At 41.4% G+C, this 17,253-nt stretch overlaps 3 protein-coding genes across 6 annotated transcripts; all 3 read left to right on the forward strand.

Annotated features, from left to right (window-relative positions):
* The first annotated feature begins 1,107 nt into the window (after positions 1 to 1,107).
* Positions 1,108 to 6,144, forward strand: mlc1 (modulator of VRAC current 1). Of its 4 annotated transcripts, none has more exons than XM_072434813.1 (12): positions 1,108 to 1,443; positions 1,690 to 1,962; positions 2,473 to 2,562; positions 3,013 to 3,066; positions 3,137 to 3,238; positions 3,407 to 3,508; positions 3,605 to 3,673; positions 3,867 to 3,983; positions 4,062 to 4,118; positions 4,213 to 4,335; positions 4,481 to 4,639; positions 5,767 to 6,144. In XM_072434813.1, exons 2-12 carry the CDS (start codon positions 1,705 to 1,707, stop codon positions 5,842 to 5,844), a joined length of 1,209 nt encoding a protein of 402 aa, XP_072290914.1. In that variant the 5' UTR covers positions 1,108 to 1,443; positions 1,690 to 1,704; the 3' UTR covers positions 5,845 to 6,144. The 4 variants fall into 4 exon arrangements, with proteins under 4 accessions (XP_072290914.1, XP_072290915.1, XP_072290916.1 ...); XM_072434814.1 differs by having other exon boundaries at positions 4,481 to 4,634; positions 5,764 to 6,144; XM_072434815.1 differs by having other exon boundaries at positions 4,481 to 4,634.
* Positions 6,145 to 8,033: 1,889 nt separating this feature from the next.
* Positions 8,034 to 11,197, forward strand: panx2 (pannexin 2). The gene is made up of 5 exons (XM_072434810.1): positions 8,034 to 8,393; positions 8,722 to 9,827; positions 9,943 to 10,075; positions 10,158 to 10,343; positions 10,443 to 11,197. Exons 1-5 carry the CDS (start codon positions 8,165 to 8,167, stop codon positions 10,760 to 10,762), a joined length of 1,974 nt encoding a protein of 657 aa, XP_072290911.1. The 5' UTR covers positions 8,034 to 8,164; the 3' UTR covers positions 10,763 to 11,197.
* Positions 11,198 to 12,711: 1,514 nt separating this feature from the next.
* Positions 12,712 to 16,436, forward strand: trabd (TraB domain containing). Its single transcript, XM_072434464.1, has 9 exons — positions 12,712 to 13,179; positions 13,279 to 13,345; positions 14,018 to 14,184; positions 14,452 to 14,592; positions 14,771 to 14,881; positions 14,953 to 15,092; positions 15,169 to 15,341; positions 15,442 to 15,538; positions 15,612 to 16,436. Exons 1-9 carry the CDS (start codon positions 13,117 to 13,119, stop codon positions 15,781 to 15,783), a joined length of 1,131 nt encoding a protein of 376 aa, XP_072290565.1. The 5' UTR covers positions 12,712 to 13,116; the 3' UTR covers positions 15,784 to 16,436.
* Positions 16,437 to 17,253: the final 817 nt, after the last annotated feature.

Raw genomic sequence — 17,253 nt, forward strand, 5'->3', positions numbered from 1 at the left:
CCAGAGAATAGAGATTGGTGATCAAAAATCATTTAAAAATCAATTAAAAAGTGAAAGTGTGAACTTAGCTATATGTAAAATGTAAGTTTACATCACTATTTGTAGTACTATAGAAGTATTCAAGGGTTTCAGTTTGACTTTTGCCCATTCAAAAGATACAATATTTCGTTTTGAATAGTTGAATTGATTGCTATTGGCAACTCTACTACTTTTCCATCACTCTGAAACCCACAAATATAGCTAATACACACGGCAACAATATTCAGAAGGTCATTGGGTCATGCTCCGGCCTGTGGTCCAGCAGTTCTCCGTTATTGGGCTGTGTCCTTTTCGATCAGCCTTCTTCTAATCCTTTTAAATCTCTCTGGGGGAAACTGTTGCAATGTCAGGCCTCCAGCTCCTGTGTCTTTGAGGTTGTATACTATTAGTAATGTGGGTGTGTGTTTGCGTGTGTTTGCGTGTGTGTGTGTGTGTGTGTGTGTGTGTGTGTGCGTGTGTGTGTGAGGCAGAGACATCAGCTTGGCGAGGGATGGGGTGACAGCAGTTGTTAAGGAGTTGCCATGGATACCGCCGCCCATGAACAATGTTGAGCGGGGAATGCGGCGCTGCGACTGAAAGGATTCCTGTGGTGTGGATATGTGTTAAATGCTTATACAGCGTATGCTCATAAACACAATGTTTGTCATACTTCAAGCTTGAACTATCATTGAACTGTTTGAGTAAATGGGCAATTCTCGATTCAAACAAATAAATATTATGCATAATGGGATTAGTTGCATCCGAGGGGATCATTTGATTTAAGCGTGTTAAAGTTGAAAAGCATCGCGGGGCATCTTTATTTGCTCTGAGCTAATAGGAGCCGTACAAGCAAATCTGCAGAACGGGCAAAGTAACGATACATCACTAACATTATTATAACTTTGTGCAGTATGATTTTGTTGATTGATGTTGTCCGGACATACAGTTCTGAAAGTCCATTGTCCGCTTTGACGAGTAGGCTGATATGCATGCCTGCGTCATGGCATGCACAAGCAATCAGGAGGGTAAAGGGGAGTTTGCCCTACTAACTCTGCCCCCAGTGTGAGCCCCCTTGTTGTCATGCACAGGCAGTTCCTCTCCAGCACAAAGCAGGCTGGCAACACAGGAGCCATGTGTTTGAGCTCCACGCTTTGAAGGACTCCAGAACGTTTTTTAGTTTTTTTTCCCCCCCTGAACAATTCTCGGGGGAAAAAAGAGATGTCGCAAAAGGGAGGGGAGCAAGAAAGAGTAAAAGAGTGAGGTTGAAAAAGAGTTAAGAGTGTAAGACAGAGACATGGGACAGAAGGAGCAACAGGCAAAAACAAGTTGGGCTAAGTCTGATCTTCTCGTCTCACTTTGAGAACACGGATATATCCTTGTTCCTTTTACTTTTTGGGAGAGCTCACTGCAGACCAAAAGAAACAGGTATGTTTGAACAAATTCTGGGCTAGAACATTGAGAGTAGCAAGTGGTGCCTTGTTTGCGCTGGTATTTAGAAAGGAGGGGCTGCTGTGTTCCAAAACTAATTAGTCGACTAATAGGTTGTTGTGCTGCAGATTGTTGTTCTGTTTATAATTTACTTTGAGAACAATGTTACTCAACTTCCTGTGAACTAATTTCTTTTCCGTATATCTTCTATGCTTCTGGTTGTCCTTAAACACTCTACCACAGACAACTGCATGTACCATGATGCCACGAGAGGACTTGTCACTCAGAGAGGAGTTCACATACAGCCACATGTCTCTGGAAAGAGGAGGGGGGAGCCTGGGACGCCGAGGAGACAGAACATTGGAGAGGAGGCAGGACAGAGGGGAGCGGGACAGGCTGGACCATGACAGTTACACCGTGGAGGTGAGGGCCAGCGACCTGCAGCTGTCCCAGCCACAGCATCTGAAGCACCCCTGCCTCACCTGCAGGGCTTGGCTCTACAGCGTTGTGATCGGGGTGAGAACCAGCACGCAGCACAGATGGCCTGGGATTGTCGCGTACAAACACCTGAAGGATCCATGTTTTAGCCTTGAGGTGGAACTATCATTAAATGTACTAATGTTGAGGTAGGATTATGAAAGAAATTTGAAACATTTGCAGTTGCTGTTGTAAGAAAATGGGCATAAATCCAAATTGAGACAACAGCAGTTTAACATGGTAACTTGCACTTCTCATCTCCAGTTCCAGCTGGCAGCTTATTAAACCAGACTTTGTCTGTGTCCTGCCCACGTCAGTATTATTGTTTCAGTAACTAAAATGCAACAGGAGAATTTGAGATTAATTTGATGCAACACATGCCATAAGTAACCAATCAATGGGACAAACAAAAACACAAGACATTTTTTTCCTTTTTTATTTTGAAATGTCCCAATTTTTTCAAAATGGAACTATAGTTTAAAAGTATAATTTCAAAACACACAAGCACTGATTTGCGTTGTTGAACATTTTACCTGTGTATGTACCTAGGGCAGTTTGCTCATCTCCTCTGGCTTCTCTCTGTACCTTGGAAATGTCTTTCCCGTTGCTATGGACTACCTTCGCTGTGCTGCTGGCTCTGTAAGTTACAACAACAAAAAGCATGTTGTATTTGATTTATTTATATGGCAATGCATATTAATGAACATCTGTAACAGTCAAAGTGTAAATATATCAGAGCATAAATGTTAGAATCCATCTGTTGTCCCTCGGCAGGTAACACACAAAAGAAAAAAAATAATAAACAGTAGAACTTTAAGGCAGAATTAAAAGTATGATTTAAAAGTGGTGACAGACATTGTTTTATTGTCAGTGGAAGACTATTCCAATAGTTAGTCCCTTTGTCAGAGCGCCAGGCTGTCCAAATGTGGTGGGCCTGTGAGGTGCCTCCTTTGAGCCGTGGCCCTCGTGCCCATCTCATTCTTTAGTTTAATAAAGCCAATGGATGAGGAGCAAGTCAATGCACCACTTTAAAAATAAAACATGCTTAAAATGTATTTAGTGAATGTAAGTGGTTTCTGTCCTTCACAGGGTCTGCCGGCTGCAATTGCTAGTTTTGCCATAGCAAAGAACAGATATGTTGCAGTGAGTAAAGTTAATGTATACTAAAATGTAGGGGGGAAAAGTTAATTAAAATTGTTTTTAATTGCTCTAGGTTTCAGATTTCCAAGTGCTCTATGTTTCAACTTTTGCAGTGACGACCACATGTCTGGTGTGGTTTGGATGTAAACTAGTCCTCAACCCTTCGGCTGTCAATGTAAACATAAAACCTTGAATCTTCTTCCCTAACATAGTCACCTCATATTCCCCTTTTTGACAATATCTATAGATACCCTCTTAGGCTCTTCTCTAGGTCTCATCTCAATTTGATCTGAAAAAGATAACCTTAACCACATTTTGCTCTCCTGTTCTGTTCTTTACCTAGATCAACTTTAACCTAATCCTGATGATCGTGCTGGAGGTGTTGATGGCCAGCACGGTGATTCTGTCTGCTCGCTCTGCAGAGGACTGTTGCTGTCACAGGAAGGTGCGGACAACTGTGACTGATGCTTTTTGTTCATGAGGTTCATGAGAGGACTGTCCGCTCTAAATTCAGCCAAATTTCTTTTTGTTCTCCTTCTAGTCTGGGGCTTATGATAGATCACTGGATAAACCTGCAAGATTTCCCACAAGACTCCTCAAAGCATATTCTGTAAGTACAATGTTCAAGCTGTTCAAGCACAATCCAGTTAGTTAATCCGATTGAATTTTGGAAAATGTACATTCCAAAGTTTAACATAATAAACTTGTCTCTTTTTTATTGCTCTATAACACATTAAGTGGTTGTATCATGGCAAATTATTAACAAAGGACAAATATTTGATCTCTAAACACATATGCAACAGGTAATTGAAGTGATCGTGGGAATCTCTGCCGTTTTTGGAGGAATTATTGCTCTGAATATGGACGCCTTGTTGCCTGGGCCCTACCTGTCTGTCACATTCTTTTGGATTCTAGTGGCTGTAAGTAAAAACCAAGATATCACGCACCCAAGACTGTTGATTCTTGAGTGATCGGTTGCTTTGACATGCATTTGACAGTGCTTTCCCAGTGCCATCGCCAGCCACGTCGTCTCTGAATACCCCAACAAATGTCTGGTAATTGCACTCCATATCCAATTTAAGCAGACCAAATTTTAAATCCAACTTCTTTGAACATTGAATACATCTTATTTGAACTGGTGTACCATAGGTGGAGGTGCTAATTGCCATCAGCAGTGTCACATCGCCCCTGCTGTTCTCCGCCTCTGGCTTCCTGTCATGCAGTGTGATCAGCTTTATTGAGATTTTCTTGTATGATGTGCCCACGGCCAAGGTGATTTTAATGAGCAAACCGGGCATTTTGTTGTTATATGTTAAGACTTGACCTTTGCTGTGATGAGATTCTAACGCTTTTCAATGTAACGCCTCTCACGGATGATCACACGCAAGCTCATTCTGCTTTTTTGGGGGGTTTTCAGCAATCCTATGACATCCTGCTGCTCATTTTGATGGTGTTATTGCTGGTGCAGGCAGTTTTAACTTCAGCCACGGTGGTGCACTGTGCCACGTATAAGAGTCAGCTACGCAGGCAGCCAGTGGGGTATGAGGACGGGCATGATCCTACGCAATTCTGTGAGGTACTTACTAGGAAACTAACTGTGGTAGGTGAATGAAAGAGAGCTGGGCAATGACAACAATAATGACCTGTGTGTTTTTATCTCTATTTCAGAATCGTATTGTTAATATTGTGACAAAATACACTACTATGATAAGTTCCGTCAGATTTGTACCAGTGATATTTATTTATTCTTTTATATCCAAAACATGTCCTAAATTATAAACAACCAAATTATTTAAGCTGGGACCAAAAAGTAGTTAATGTTGATATTCGAAGTTTAGTTCCTAATCATATTGTGAGAGTTAAATTCTATAAATATATGTTAATGCTTGGATTCTCCACATGGAAACTGGGGACTAAGAGTGTAGTCACACTTGTCCTAGTTTGGTCCTAGTTTGAGTCCAGTTTGAGTTCTGATGTAGACGTGGTTTGGTCCTCTTCTAGTCCTGGTTTAGTCCTGGTTTAAGTTCCAGTTTAGTCCCAATTTTGATGTGGTCTATTTACAAATGTAAACACAGTCTAAATCTGGAACTAAACCTGTTATTTACCTATGTCTGGGCCATATCATATTGTTGGTGATATATCGTGATATAATCTATATGGGGATGATGTGATCATTTTGTGATACTGTATAATTGTGTGTGTACTGCAGCAGATTTTCCTCTCAGTTTTGAGGGAAGGCAGACAGAGACCATGACTAATTGCGTAAGGCTAGCGACTGACTGCAGCTAAAACTGCAGAGGCTAAAAACTGTAATAATGAAAGAGATAAGATGTAAAGAGTGAAAAAAATAACTTATAACAGCTTGAAAAAAGTAAGTGCAAATTATGTTTTTCCTGGCCAAGTTGTTATGTTATAAAAGCAACCTTCATCTGCATTTTTCTCACGGCCTTATTGCACTGCCCTGGCTGGATTAATAATAAACCAGTACTAAAACAGGACTACGCTGGGCTCAAACAGGACCAAACCAGGACAAAGTGCAAAGTGGCTGCACCCTAAATTGTAAATTGACCTAGCTGTTCATTCTCCACACCTCATTTACCTTTATTTTGTCACTTTTTGGCCGGTTCTTTACGCTCTTCCCGTCTTGTCTTTTGTTTCTCTCCACCCTGGCTCCTTATCTGGTTTGGCTCCCTCCCTCAGCAGCCAGCATCCAACGGTCCACTGCATGATTTTGACAAAGACAGAGCCTGGAAGGCGGTCGTGGTCCAAATGGCCCACTGAGCCCTGTGTGGCACACTGGGCGCTCCTATGGCACACGATAAGAGGAAGAACTCTACAACAAAAAGTCACATTCATCTTAATATTCACCTGGAGAAGACAAATGAATACAGAGCACAAACTTGCACATGCATTAAGCCAGAAATTTGAATCTAGGTTGTAATGTAATTTCAAAGTTTAGACATTAATTGTATAGAAATGTATTCTAATATTGATTATTTATAGGACTCGTCTGAATAATTATGTATATTCTCTTAAATCTAGACTATTGTTTTAATGAAATAAACGTCAAGTTAAAAACAACTGCACACCGTTATTCATGACAGGACGAATCTGGTTTTATCCAGTGGGGGTAAATTGAGAATTGATTATTGCATTATGTTGCACACAACCAGCAAAGGCGCCCTCTGCCTCTTCACGTGTTCAGGTCACAACCGTTTGCCTGATTCGCAGCTGACCACAGTCGCCTGTCCTGCTCTGGATTCCACGGCAGGTCGAGAGTTTCCCCAGCATGTTTCTGCAGATGTGAAGGAAGTGAAGCCTGCATTAGCTCATAATGTTTCCGATGAGGGAGCTGCAGAGAGGGTGAGGCGGGCGGGAGGAGCAGGGAGAAAGGCGGAACAAACCGGTCCCAAACATGTTCGCCCGCACTGCAGATTAACTCTTGACGTGCCGGGGGATGCTGCTGGAGATACGGTGAGTGCAGTTTCACTTATTTTACCGCCGCATGCACGTGTTTTGGCACCGCAGACAGACGGTAGACACGGGCTCCCTCTCTCTCTGACGCGCGGAGATGGACAGCTCGTTGAGGACTGACCACAGCCTCCGCACAGGCAGATCTGGAGGAGCTTCCACGCCGGACGCACTCGGTCAATCCTCATCCTCACACACTGAAACAGCCACTCAAACACTGAAACAATGAAACAATGAAACAGTCAAATACTCAGATCAGATCCCGTCTGTGAGCTTCTCGGGAGCTGTCCACTGCTGTGGTTCTGAAAGACTCGGGCGCTCGCGTGTTGCAAGAGAATGCGTTCAAGGTTCCGCTTGAATGCAGTGTCATGAGCTCACGCAGACTGACTACCTGTTAGTTCACACCAGAATAAACGCAATCATCAGTCCATGTGTACGTTTTCTATTAGTCTTTAGTTCACTTTTAGCGTAACTATGCTAATATGAAGAAGCTCCACGTGCAGTTTAACTTGTTATAACAGAATGTATTAAAATGTGTGTCCATGACAAGTGAGCGGATGGATCTGTTCAGCCATTCTCTAATTAAAAATGAATGAGGGAATCTGTATTTTTGGAGGTGTCTTCTGCCTTCATGATTCAGTGTGTAGGAGTCAAAGAATTTTGGCTCCAGTAAGGCTTTTTCTGCATGTAGGCTATAGTTGTTAACCTAGAACCCTGTCAGATGGGGCTTCTTTACATTTAAATAATTTAAAGCTTGTTTTTTTAATTGTCTATGTTCAGTGTCAAATGTGTATTTGTATAAATCCCATGTCCCCAAGCATTCATTGTCAAATAGGCACTATATTGTGAGAAGCTTGATAACAGAGGCAAGCACAGGCACATTGGATAATAATAGATATAACAAAAGATAATGAATTAAGGTTATTATAAAGGATACAAAATAGCATCACACTTTCCTTTTTCCCTATGCAGTTGAGACATCTTACTTTATTTAAGATGCATGCTCTGTACGCATCCATAAAACCCACTGACAGTTTCATGTGAGCTTTGAATACCTAATTAATCTTTATGGAAGATTTTCAAAGATACAGGTTTAAAAGGAGTTACCAGCAGTTCATGTAATTAATCAAGCCTTTTTATTCAATGAATGTTTATTTTACAGATAACGCATGTATTGTTTACCAACTGGATTACGTGAACCGAATTTTAATAAAGTAATTTGTTAACATGTGTTGGCAAGGCCAGCTACACATATTTGATTTGATCTCAACCAAACTTATATTGACATCACATTCTGGCAGCCTTTCGTGGTTCAATCGGCCTGAATGTACAATTTAAGTTGGGAATAAAATTGTTTTTCTTTTCCAGAGAAGGACGGCCCAGAGCAGTGCTCAAATGAGGCCTGTGTTGCCACTCATCAGCTGGCAATCACTTCCCTGGGGACCACGAGGACTCCTCCCAAACTCCCTGCATTCTTCAGTCTGCTAGCCCAAACATAAATTATTCTAATGTTTTGGGAACACACCCTCTACGTGTTTCTTTGAGTGCTGGCATTTTGGATCTCTGAGGATGGCTTCCTTGGTGTACATATGAATAGAGGTGCTGAGTGTGGCCTGTGTGAGACGGACTGATGCAGAACCTCCTTGATCAGAACTTAGACATGGCTGCAGCTCTACTTGCTGGAGAGAAGCTGAAGGAACTGATCATGCCTGGCTCCTCTCAGGATGAGAAAGGAGGGGCCCTGGCAGGGCTCATGGTGCAGCTCAAACTGGAGCTGCCTTTTGATCGGGTTGTTACCATAGGCACAGTTATCATCCCCATCCTGCTGGTCACTCTGGTCTTCACAAGGAATTTTGCAGGTGAGTAGGTCCTCCACTTGAGAGGGCTCAGGTCTGATCAACAGCACAACAGTGTATATACTTTAAACTGTAACACAACACAATAATATAGTTTATACTTAAAACATAAAACATAAAAAGTTAAAGGAAAACAGAATTCAAAATAATATGGTTGGATGGAAGTGATGACTGGGAAGGTTACATTGCAGAGTCAGGCTCCCCATAGCAGCTGTAGCAACCGACTGTGACTAGGTTTCACAGCAGTAAGATGTGGGAGTGATGGGAACAGTTGTATTACTATGTAAAATGAAAACCATCAAAACACAAACAAATTCTTTCTCTTTGTTAGAGGAGTCCATCTATTGTTACACACCACACAACTTCACCAGAGACCAAGCACTGTACGCGAGAGGCTACTGCTGGACGGAGCTGCGCGATGCTGTGCCTGGAGTGGAGCCTCACCTGTGGCCTTCACTGTTCGAGCACAAATTCCTGCCCTATGCGCTTCTGGCTTTTGCAGGGATTATGTATATTCCTGTCTTGAGCTGGGAGTTTCTAGCCTCCACACGACTCACATCAGAGCTCAATTTCCTGCTTCAAGAGATTGATAACTGCTATCACCGAGCTGCTGAGGGCAGAGCACCAAAGATCGAGAAGCAGATCCAATCCAAAGGACCTGGTATAACAGAAAAAGAGAGGCGAGAGATCATTGAGAATGCAGAGAAAGAAAAGAGTCCTGAGCAGAACCTCTTTGAAAAGTATTTGGAAAGACGGGGTCAAAGTAACTTTCTGGCTAAGCTTTATTTTGCACGGCATCTGGCAATTATCTGTCTCAGCTCCATCCCCATCTCCTACCTGAGCGCCTATTATTCCAGGCAGAGACAAAATGAGTTCACGTGTGCTCTTGGTGAACCACCAGACATAAGTAGTTATCTTGAGCTTAAGCTCAAGGTAAATTGTAAGCTTCCTGCTGTGCAGTTGCAGCGTATCATGGCAGCTGTAGACATAGCTTTGCTCTGCTCTGTCAACTTCATTATTCTGTTAAATCTGTTGAATTTATTTGTAGTTCGCAAATCTAACTTTGTGTTTGACAAATTGCATAAAGTAGGTATCAAGACTCGCAAGAGCTGGCAGAAATCTCAGTTTTGTGATATTAATATTTTGGCCATGTTTTGCAATGAGAACAGGGACCACATCAAGTCACTGAACCGGCTGGACTTCATTACTAATGAGAGTGACCTCATGTATGACAATGTGGTTAGGCAGTTGTTGGCAGCACTTGCACAGTCAAACCATGATTCTACTCCCACTGTGAGGGAATCTGGAATACAAACTCTTGATCCTAATTTGGACCTTGGCGTGGGAGAGCTAGGTGGAGAGCCACTGGTTATCAAAAGGCCTCGCAAAAAAATAAAGTGGATTACATCGTCAAACCCACTGCCTCAGCCATTCAAGGTAACTTATTTTTACACAATTGAATACATTTCAAACTTTGTAATAACATTTGTAGGCCATGTCATTACAATAATCCAGAAGTTCGGACACTTACTTTTGCTTATACTTTGTACAGGAACCCATTGCTCTGACACGTTTGGAGAATGCAAAGCCTGAGAAACAGAAGCCCCTGAGACGAAAAACTGTTGCAGACAGCTTCATTGCACCACTTCTAGATAACAAGAGCACACACAACCCTCCAACAAAAGGTTGGGACTGAACACAATAGGTGAAAATTATGACTTAGAGGTTGTGGTTGATGGTAGTAAATCAATATATTCTGTTTTACAGACCTAAGTGGAATCGAGAAGAAACACAGTCGCAACTTCTCTCTGGATGTCCATCCGTATATGCTGACGATTCGTAAGCCAAAGGTTGAAATCACAGCTACAGTACCTCTTCCTTCAGAGCACAGCATTGACGAAGTATTTCTCGAAGGCACACACACAATTGTGCATGTTTCCAGCGGAATGATCGGTATAGTTTTTGCTTTGACATTCCAAATGGATCAAACGATTATACTTTTTCAAATGGTGATTTCTAAACATATTTCTGTTTTCACTATTGCCTACTCAGAGACAAAGAGTTGCTCTCCAGAATCTACCACCACCGCCTTTTCTACAATGACCCTCCCCACCAACACTTACGTCAATGGTTTGAGTCCAAACCCACCATCCAGTGAGGATGCCCTCAGCCCTAAATCCTCTCCTTCTCAAAGGGATCCTCTTCCTCAGGCAGAAACCATCGAGTGTCGGTCTCCATCTCTGACCATTGCTCCTGCACACCAGCTATTAAGTATTCATCATAATCTGTTTGAGGAAGATGAGGATGAAGAAAACCGCAGAAGGAGACTTGCAGAGACACCAGGAGAATTTATTGCAGCAGGAGAATGTTAAAAGATTGAAGTCTACTTTTACGCAAACACTGTCCTAGCACACTTGACGACCTTGGTCACCTTCTTTCACCTCTACCTTTTCATTCACACTTTGTGACGGGACAGACAGGAAGTTGTGAATAATTTAAGACATACTGCTGTGTTTTGCTACATAATGAACATCATCTATTTGCATTATTGGCAGAGATCTGTGTAGTGTTTACTAGGAGATGCTGTCACACGTCTCAGGATGATTGCACCGCTCATCACTTTTCTATAATACCAGCAGTCCTCACAAAACAGGGTGCTAACACGCAGGGTCAGGCACCCACATTTCACAACTATGTTGTCTAACAATGCACTTAGCACACATAACAGTGATTGTTCCTAGTGAATCCCTTTATCCCACTAAATAGATGAAGCTGAATGCAATACACTTGAAATCTGCACAAGCATTTATGCAAAAGATCACAATATATTTGTGGCAATAATGTATGCGCTTACAAAGCATCTTATTTCACAAAATGCTATGTAAACAATAGTGTTTTAGGTTATTATGTATAGGCTCTTGGAGCTTAACAATATGTGATTACTATGTGATATCAGAATATATATATATATATATATATATATATATGTATATATATATATATATTTTTTACACATTCTTATTTAGACTGTGGCAGTAAAGCACTGGTTTATTGAATGTCTAGTCAGTTAGCAGTTTTAACCTGGATTCTGTAGGTTTTAGGTCAATGGGCTTTGAAGGTGATAAAAATAAATGGGGAGAAAAAATAAAAACTTAAGGTACACTTTATTATTACATTATTTAGGATAATTATCTTGTGTTAACAGTAAAAAAGGCTAGGGGGTTGTATCATTACCTCGGATTATTACTGAAGCACACACAAAATGCATTTCAGTGCACTTGAGCATTTGCAGCACAGTGTGGAAGTGCCACTAGAATAATCGTTTTAATCTGTTTTATCTGTATTTTCCATCACTGCCTGTAAAACAACAGCCCTATAAACAGATATGGCAAAATGAGAGCTGATAGATACAATTGTAATAGCAGAAAAGGTTTCAAAGGTGTTAAATCAAGATGTTTTAACTTCCATCTGAAAGTAATTTTCTAGAGAACTAACGAATCTGCTATGAACTGACTAAGCCCTGCCTTCTGTAATAGGTTATTTCAAATTTATTCACAAATAAAGAAAGCATCAAATTAACTGTGTGGCCATATCTTCTTCCCAATGCCTAATCTTGTCAGATTTTTTAAGCTAAGTATGTCGGGGCCTGGTTGGTACCTGGATGAGACACAGCTGGAACACCGTGGGGAGCAAACTACCGTTGTGTCTTTGGACAAGACACTGCACCCACATTTCCTCATGTGAATCTGGTGTGTGGTGGAGGGATGATGACGCAGATTGGTAGCCTCTCTCTCGTAACTCTGTCCCAAGGCAGCTTTGGCAAAGGCGGTTAGCGCTCTTGCCTCCCAAAAAGGAGATGATGGGTTCAATTCCCGGACCAGACCAACATCACATGATCTCTCTGGGTGGAGTCTGCATGTCCTTCCCGTATTACTCTGGCTCCGGCTGTTCTAACTCTAAATTATATAGACAGACAATTATATATGCCCTATAGACAGGGGTTGAGAATTTGCATATTCTGCTATAACACTTAAAACATTGTCCAATGTCCATATTAGAATAAATAAATAAAATACTGCAGGCCTAGTAATAGCTGTCCACCACTAGTTGTGGAGTAAATTCTTCTTCTATGGTGTTTTATGGCGGCTTTATCCAAGTGTTACATTACCGCCAGACTTATCCTTTAGACTCCATTCACCAGTTCTGTAAAGTCCTTTGGGTGTCATAAAAGTCGATGAAAAGCCAATGGTAAAAAAAAAAAAAAAAAAAAAAAAGGAATATGCAATGACTACATTTCCCAGACTGCACTGCGGTTCTGTAATTGCTGCCGTTTGGTTGCAGACGCTCACGGACACACGAGCTGAGGCGCAGTAAGTAACACACGTATCTGGACAGCTGTTGGAGTTTTTCTGTACGTTTTACTCTAGATCAGTAACTACTTGGTATCGTTTGGTGAATTTCTATGGTATGTCTATAGTTATGCCACAAAAGCTAGTCCATGTTAGCCCTAGTTAGCCGACAAGATTGCTAGCTAAACAAATATCGGGAAAGTAGCACAACCCAGACTGGCAATCGCTTACTTCATATTAGCCCTGTTCAAAACGCCTCGAATCGGAAGGTTTACTTTTTCTGTAATAATTATAACATTTTACTGACTGTCAATGAGCCATTCTTTCAAATCTGAGTTAAGCAACGTCAGCATTGTCTTGAACGCCTCACTGTAGACATGTGTTTGGTTTTCTCTTTATGTCTCCAGGTTTCGATCATGGACCCGGGCAATAATTCAGAGGTACGTGGGGGATACTATCACTCTTTAAAAGCCAACGCAATTCGACGTTGTTGTAAAGCAGTATTTGAATTGTTTGCACTGTTTTCTGTGCTGTTACAGGATGAGTCATTTGGCCCTTCAGAGGATGCTTCAGAAGAGGATCTGCCTGGTATCCCCCCAGGCCTCTGTAAGTTAAGTTTATATAATGCTCACGCAGTCCTTTTTGTGTGTTTTTTTCCCCCCCTGATAACTATTTTACAGATAAACTTGTTGTTGTGACCTTCTTTTTCTTCATACTTTGGTAGTTGTTTTGCAATGTTGCTTATGTCAAGATCATCCTCTGATAATCTTTCAGGTCTTATGAAAGATTTAACAGTGTCACAATGAGTGAGCACATAATTCTGAGCACACTTTTTGTATTATTATTCTAGTCTAGACTCTAGTCCAGTGAGTCTCAGAATCAGAGAATCAGAAAAGGTCTGAATTCACAAACTTGGAAAAAAGGGCATGCATTAAAGGAAAACAATTTAAGTTTACTATAGGATAAAAATAAAAATGTACACAACATTTACAGTTAATGTGAAAGAGTCTCAAACCTTTCTCATCAAATAATACCAGAGAAGAGATTTGTCTTTCCGAGTACCACCAGATCCAAGACGGGTCTTAAATGTATCCCAATATTTATCCCAAAGTTAGGGATAAACTGAGTCCAAAGGATGAAAATGGGGATCAAAGTGGCACAATTAAGAAAATACTTGGAATTAGGAGTACCACCAGTGGGAACTCGTTCCGCAGTTTCAGAAACACATTATGACCTTTGTGGTAGTTCCTGGCATCTTACATTTTGAATATGTTGCAGCTGATGGAGAATCCATGGAGCTCCTTTGGCAGTTGCGTTCGCGTCGGCGCCAGCCATCCCCAGATCTTCCCGAGACCGTCTCCTGTCTTACCGCCCCTGATGGTAGCACGTTGTACTTGGTGGGCACTGCCCATTTCAGTGACAGCAGTAAAAAGGATGTGGCCACAGTAAGTACAATGTGCATTGTAGTACTTAAAACAAAATGAGGTGAATTAGAAATGAGTTTTGGTATCGGATCAAAATGTGTAATCCTCTGGAATTAACAACCTGCAATCCTCAACACCAAATAGACAAAACATACACTGCAGATTAGTCGGCAACCAGATTTAGGGCCCTATTTCAATCAATCCAACACAAACAAACTATACATTACAAACACCCTTTATGACTAGTTGGTATATAATTTATGTCTCACTCTTTATTTTCCATCTCAGACAATCAGAGCTGTTCAGCCAGACGTTGTGGTGGTGGAATTGTGCCAGTACAGAGTGTCTATGCTTAAGATGGATGAGAGCACGCTGCTGAAGGAAGCAAAAGACATCAACCTAGAAAAGGTCCAACAGGCCATTAAACAGGTACCAGTATAAGAGACACCTTTTTACCATCTGTCCTATAGCAAAACATTATAAGCAAAGTGTACATTTTAGTATTTTATTGATTAGTTTTGTATTAACCTACTGTGTGCAATTTCTTTTCTTTTTTTTAATATTTACTTATTATCCTGCATTTAAAAGACATTCATTCTTTTGACAGAATGGGCTGATGTCTGGTCTGATGCAGATACTTCTCCTCAAAGTTTCAGCGCACATCACAGAACAGTTAGGCATGGCTCCTGGAGGAGAGTTTCGGGAAGCTTTTAAAGAGGTAAATAAAATACAAAAAACGTAGGGAAAAAAAAAGTAAATATACGTTTTGATTGTTTTTACTCAACACAGGCCGGGCGGATTCCTTTCTGCAAATTTCACCTTGGAGACAGACCCATACCTGTGACTTTCAAAAGAGCGATTGCTGCTCTTAGTTTTTGGCAGAAGGCAAGGCTGGCGTGGGGCCTTTGTTTTCTTTCTGACCCAATTAGGTAGAGATCATTTTGTGTCTTTTTGTCAAATTCCGAAAGAATCAACCGTTTCTAACACTGACCTACTTTATTTTAGTAAAGAAGATGTTGAGAAATGCAAACAGAAAGATCTGCTTGAACAGACCATGTCAGAGATGATCGGTGAGTTTCCAGCTCTCCACCAGACCATTGTGGCTGAAAGGGACATCTACCTCACTCACACACTCAGGCAGGCTGCACGCTGTGTGGAGGCGCCCCCTAATGGCCAGAGTATGTATGCATTTTATAACTTCAGATTTACTACAATAATTATGTATTTGCTTTTTTGAATTATATTTTGTACCAATACAGTACTGTGTTTGTTATTTAGAAGTCCCTAGTGTTGTTGTGGGAGTCGTGGGGATGGGCCATGTCCCTGGAATAGAAAAGAATTGGGAGAAGGAACTCAACATTAGTGAAATCATGAGGTATGACATGTAACTGTTTGAGCACATATATGCTTGATGACAATGACTGATTTGCCCTGTATCTTTTTCTCAGTGTTGCACCACCCTCTCGCTTTGGCTGGGTGTTGCGGACCGTCGTTAAAGGTGTCCTGATGGGCATTGTGGGGTACGCCTGCTATCGAGCTGGAGGGACTTTAGGCAGAACAATGTTGTCATTACCTGCTGTCACATCAATAGCGGAAAAACTGAGATTATCCCGCGCTTGATCGCAAAGGTCTTTTTCTGGCCATCAATGACAAATCTATATTAAAATGCATCTTATCACCAGTAGCCTTATGGGACGTGTGGCTGGAGGATTTGACCAGTTGCCACTCTGGACCTCAATGGACCTCAGGAGGTTAGATATCTCCTACCTCTTATGGTCTTGTAAACAGGGCAGTGCCACCAAATAAACAGTGGCCGTACCTTGAGCATTTTGCCAAAATATATATTTTTATTAACCGATACTTTCGGTTTTCATATTGGGAGCCTCTTAAACATTACGCTTAATATTTGTGAGCCATAGCTAAGGTCTGTCATCTTGGTGCCTGTAAAACATGGTTGCTGTTTCAGTCCATTTGCAGCACTTTATAGAAAACATAATTTGTATTTAACAAATTATTAATTTTGTATATTTTAAATATAAAAAAGGTGCAACAATTACTGTTGGTGTTGACCCATTGTTGATTACAGGTCAACAACAAGTGCCTCATTTAGCTGTAAGGGCTGTACAATGAAAGTGTTTATACTGTACAATGCCCGTTTCTACAAATGTTTGGTAATCTTTTTTTTTTTTTTAATGGGTCTTTAGCAATTTTGTGAGTTTATATTCGGTCATTGTCAAATCAAATGTTCATGCAAGACCTACAGTAAATATGCCTCAGGTTAAAATGTATGTATCTGTTAACATTTTTGTTCTGCACCGAATAAGTTGGGAATTTGACTGTTGAAACCTTGTTATATGCATTGGCTATGTCCTAAAAGCCATGTTAATTGAAATGCAATGAGATAATATTTTTTCTAAAATATGCAATAAACCACAGAGCTGTTTTATTGAAGTAAACTTCACCGGAGTTTATTTTTTTGTTGGAATTTGTTGGGATTGTGGGTTTAAATTTACTTTTGAACTGAATGTGCCAAATGATGGTATTGTTGGTTTTGGGTTGTGGGCACAGACTGTTAGTATTTACGTAGTATTTGTTCAAATCAAATCAATTTATTTTTGTAAGGCCCAAAATCACAACAACAGTTGCCTCTGAGGGCCACAGGGAGAAATGAATCAACAATGTCTGTGGTGGCGATGGAGTCAGACAATGTCTGTGGTGGCGAGGGACGATGTCCCAGGGTCCTCTGTCCTTAGACTCTCCTCGGCCAGGAAAAACTACAAAAAAAACCTCTTTGGGAAAAAGCGTAGAAACCTGGAGGAGTTCCAGTGAAGGAGAGATCCGACTCTCACAGACGGACAGACGGACACGAGGGAGACTGGAGCTGGACCCACTCTTCAAGCAGATGAGGGACCGACTGAGTCGAGCTGGACCCACTCTCAGGCAGATGAGGGACCGTCGGAGGCGAGCTGGACCCACTCTTCAGGCAGAAGAGGGACCGTCTGAGTCGAGCTGGACCCACTCTCAGGCAGATGAGGGACCGTCGGAGGCGAGCTGGGCCCACTCTTCAGGCAGATGAGGGACCGTCGGGGG

This window comes from Eucyclogobius newberryi, unplaced genomic scaffold (genome assembly GCF_026437365.1).
Source record: "Eucyclogobius newberryi isolate DKJ021-1_F unplaced genomic scaffold, fEucNew1.0.hap1 SCAF_7, whole genome shotgun sequence".
NCBI classification, from domain to species: domain Eukaryota; kingdom Metazoa; phylum Chordata; class Actinopteri; order Gobiiformes; family Gobiidae; genus Eucyclogobius; species Eucyclogobius newberryi.

Bases quoted from the DNA above. Each gene is read 5' to 3' on its own strand.
- mlc1 (XM_072434812.1), top strand. From the start codon at position 1,705: ATGATGCCACGAGAGGACTTGTCACTCAGAGAGGAGTTCACATACAGC. The intron at 1,963-2,472 runs GTGAGAACCAGC...GTATGTACCTAG, and splicing joins TCTACAGCGTTGTGATCGGG to GGCAGTTTGCTCATCTCCTC. The intron at 3,067-3,136 runs GTGAGTAAAGTT...TAATTGCTCTAG, and splicing joins CAAAGAACAGATATGTTGCA to GTTTCAGATTTCCAAGTGCT.
- panx2 (XM_072434810.1), top strand. From the start codon at position 8,165: ATGCAGAACCTCCTTGATCAGAACTTAGACATGGCTGCAGCTCTACTT. The intron at 9,828-9,942 runs GTAACTTATTTT...TACTTTGTACAG, and splicing joins CACTGCCTCAGCCATTCAAG to GAACCCATTGCTCTGACACG. The intron at 10,076-10,157 runs GTTGGGACTGAA...TCTGTTTTACAG, and splicing joins ACACAACCCTCCAACAAAAG to ACCTAAGTGGAATCGAGAAG.
- trabd (XM_072434464.1), top strand. From the start codon at position 13,117: ATGTGTTTGGTTTTCTCTTTATGTCTCCAGGTTTCGATCATGGACCCG. The intron at 14,593-14,770 runs GTACCAGTATAA...TTCTTTTGACAG, and splicing joins TCCAACAGGCCATTAAACAG to AATGGGCTGATGTCTGGTCT. The intron at 15,093-15,168 runs GTAGAGATCATT...ACTTTATTTTAG, and splicing joins TTTCTTTCTGACCCAATTAG to TAAAGAAGATGTTGAGAAAT.